This window comes from Lactuca sativa, chromosome 9 (genome assembly GCF_002870075.4).
Source record: "Lactuca sativa cultivar Salinas chromosome 9, Lsat_Salinas_v11, whole genome shotgun sequence".
Lineage (NCBI taxonomy): Eukaryota > Viridiplantae > Streptophyta > Magnoliopsida > Asterales > Asteraceae > Lactuca > Lactuca sativa.
In genome coordinates, this window is record NC_056631.2 from 3,431,132 (window position 1) to 3,433,474 (window position 2,343).

The following is a 2,343-nucleotide window of genomic DNA, read 5'->3' on the forward strand; positions in this document are numbered from 1 at the left end:
TTTAATTACAACTAACTTTATACAATAAAATGACAGTTTTGTTTTTATTTTGCATTTAATGTTACATCAAATACTTACTTTGTTAAGTAATAATGAAAGAGTATTTTGGTAAAATTTTATTTACTTTTAGAAATAGACTATTATTTTAGGAAAAACCAAAAAAGAAAGATGAACTATAATTTTAAGGACGAAGGGAATATATATGATCCGTTGATAACTCAATGATTTATGAAAAGCCGAGAACAATTTTCAAAATCATATTCCTAATTTGTTTTCTTGAAAGTTTTTTTTTTTTTTTTTTTTTTTTTTTTTCAAAATAGACCTTATATTTACATTTTTTTTTATTTTTTTTATTTTCTTTTATTTTTATTTAAACCAAAAAATTTACTTTTTTCCTAAAAAGACCACATTTTTTTGAGAATCCTTGTTATTTAGAAGGGATAACCAGTTAACTAAGTCAATAACCGGTATACAAACATATCCCTCCATTATACATGCGTTTCTTTTCTTCTACACTTGTCGCTACGTTTCTTTTCTTCTACACTTGTCGATATGCAAAGCTAGGGCTTTTTTCTGAAATCGCACAACAAGAAAGCCATGGCATCAAACAACGATGCCAAGAAGAAAACTAAGAAACACAAGAAAAAAATACGTTGATTATGAAGATCTAGAAGATGAAATTCTCGTGTCAGACATGCCCATGGACTATGAGAGGGAAAAAGTAATAGCTGTTTCATTCCAATCTGTTAACGATCCTTTTCTTACCAAACTTTTTGAAGATGAATATGAGTATTTTGGCGAAAAAGATGAATATGTAGATGATTTAGTTCATCTAGAAGATGACGAGAATGACATTGGTGGTTCCAATTATGTCTATGATCCCACCATAGAGTGGAATCTCATGGAACCAAAGGTTGGAGAGAAATATCAAAAATTTTCTCAATTGAAAAATTGTCTTATTAACTACGTTGTGGCCCATGGGTACCCCCTAAGGTTTGAGAAACTTGAAAGTACTAGGTTAGTAGCTAGATGTGGTAGAGAAACAGACAAAAAAAATGTGATTTTTGTTTGTATGCATCATGGATGAACACAGAAAGAATAGTCCAAGTAAAGTCAATGAAAAAGAAGCACTCATGTTCAAGAAAGTTTACTTTTTGACACCTTGTATCCCCTTAGTGGATTGCTTCTCATCTTGTGAAGGAGATTGTTTTCAACCCATCTATTAAACTTAAAGAATTGAAGGAACTCATTAGGACAAAATTCAATATCACCCTATCTATCAGTACATGTAATAGGGCTAAACATAAGGTAATGGTGATGATTGAAGGAAAGGCTAGTGATCATTGTGCTAGAATTTGGGACTATGCTGCAGAAATACAAAGATCTAACCCTGGTAGTACTGTGAAAGTGGGTGTAAACCTTAATTCTGATGGAAAACATTACTTCCATAGATTCTATGTATGCTTTCATGCATTGAAAACAGGATGGATTGTTGGATGTAGAAGTGTGATAGGATTAGATGGGTGCTTTTTGAAAGGGCAAGTAAAGGGTCAACTCCTAACAGCTATAGGAAGGGATGCCAATAACCAAGTATATCCTATATGTTGGGGTGTGGTAGACATTGAGAACAAGCAAAACTGGAAATGGTTCTTGGATCTTCTTAGTGAGGATGTTGGAGTACAAGAAGGTGGAGGTCTTACAGTTATATCAGACCAGCATAAGGTATATTGCTATTCTTGTCCCTTATGTCATAAATTTCAAAGTTTTTCTAGTCCATTTTCATAAAAAAAGGTGTCAAATAACATTGTTATTCTTTTAGGGGCTACTTGAAGTAGTAAAGGAGGTCTTGCCAAACGCGGAGCATAGACAATGTGTTCGCCATATATACACAAACTTTAAGAAGTCATATAAAGGAGAAGAGTACAAAGATCTATTTTGAGCTGCTGTTGGTTGCACTGTCAAACCTGAATTCATATATGTGGTGAAGAGATTGAAGGCTATAGATGTGGGTGCATATCAATACTTAATGTCGCATAACCAGAGCTCATGGAGTCATGCTTACTTTTGTCAAGGTAAGTATAACATTTTCCTTTTTACTTAAATTTGTTCTGTATACTTTAATATAACATTTAACATTTGGTGTTTGCACTTAACATTTGTGGTTTGGACGTTTTTGCCCTTGTTGATGTGCTAAATTGTGCTAGATTGAACAAAGGAATGAACAATTTCAATGCAACCAAAGTGGATGAATTTGTAAATCAAAGTGGATAAGGTTGGTGTGATTTAAGTAATGTTGAAAACAAAATTCTGAAAATTAGAAATCCGAAAATCAGAAATCTGAAG

The 2,343-nt window shown here is 32.6% G+C and overlaps 1 protein-coding gene across 1 annotated transcript; it reads left to right on the forward strand.

The window, feature by feature from the left end:
- The first annotated feature begins 613 nt into the window (after nucleotides 1-613).
- Nucleotides 614-1,939, forward strand: LOC128128431 (uncharacterized). The gene is made up of 3 exons (XM_052767364.1): nucleotides 614-1,057; nucleotides 1,177-1,722; nucleotides 1,820-1,939. The coding sequence occupies exons 1-3, from the start codon at nucleotides 614-616 to the stop codon at nucleotides 1,937-1,939; spliced, it is 1,110 nt and encodes a 369-aa protein (XP_052623324.1).
- Nucleotides 1,940-2,343: the final 404 nt, after the last annotated feature.

Coding starts and splice junctions, on each gene's coding strand:
- LOC128128431 (XM_052767364.1), top strand. CDS start 614: ATGCCAAGAAGAAAACTAAGAAACACAAGAAAAAAATACGTTGATTAT. Junction 1,058..1,176: donor GAGAAACAGACAAAAAAAAT/GTGATTTTTGTT, acceptor GTATCCCCTTAG/TGGATTGCTTCTCATCTTGT. Junction 1,723..1,819: donor TTATATCAGACCAGCATAAG/GTATATTGCTAT, acceptor TTATTCTTTTAG/GGGCTACTTGAAGTAGTAAA.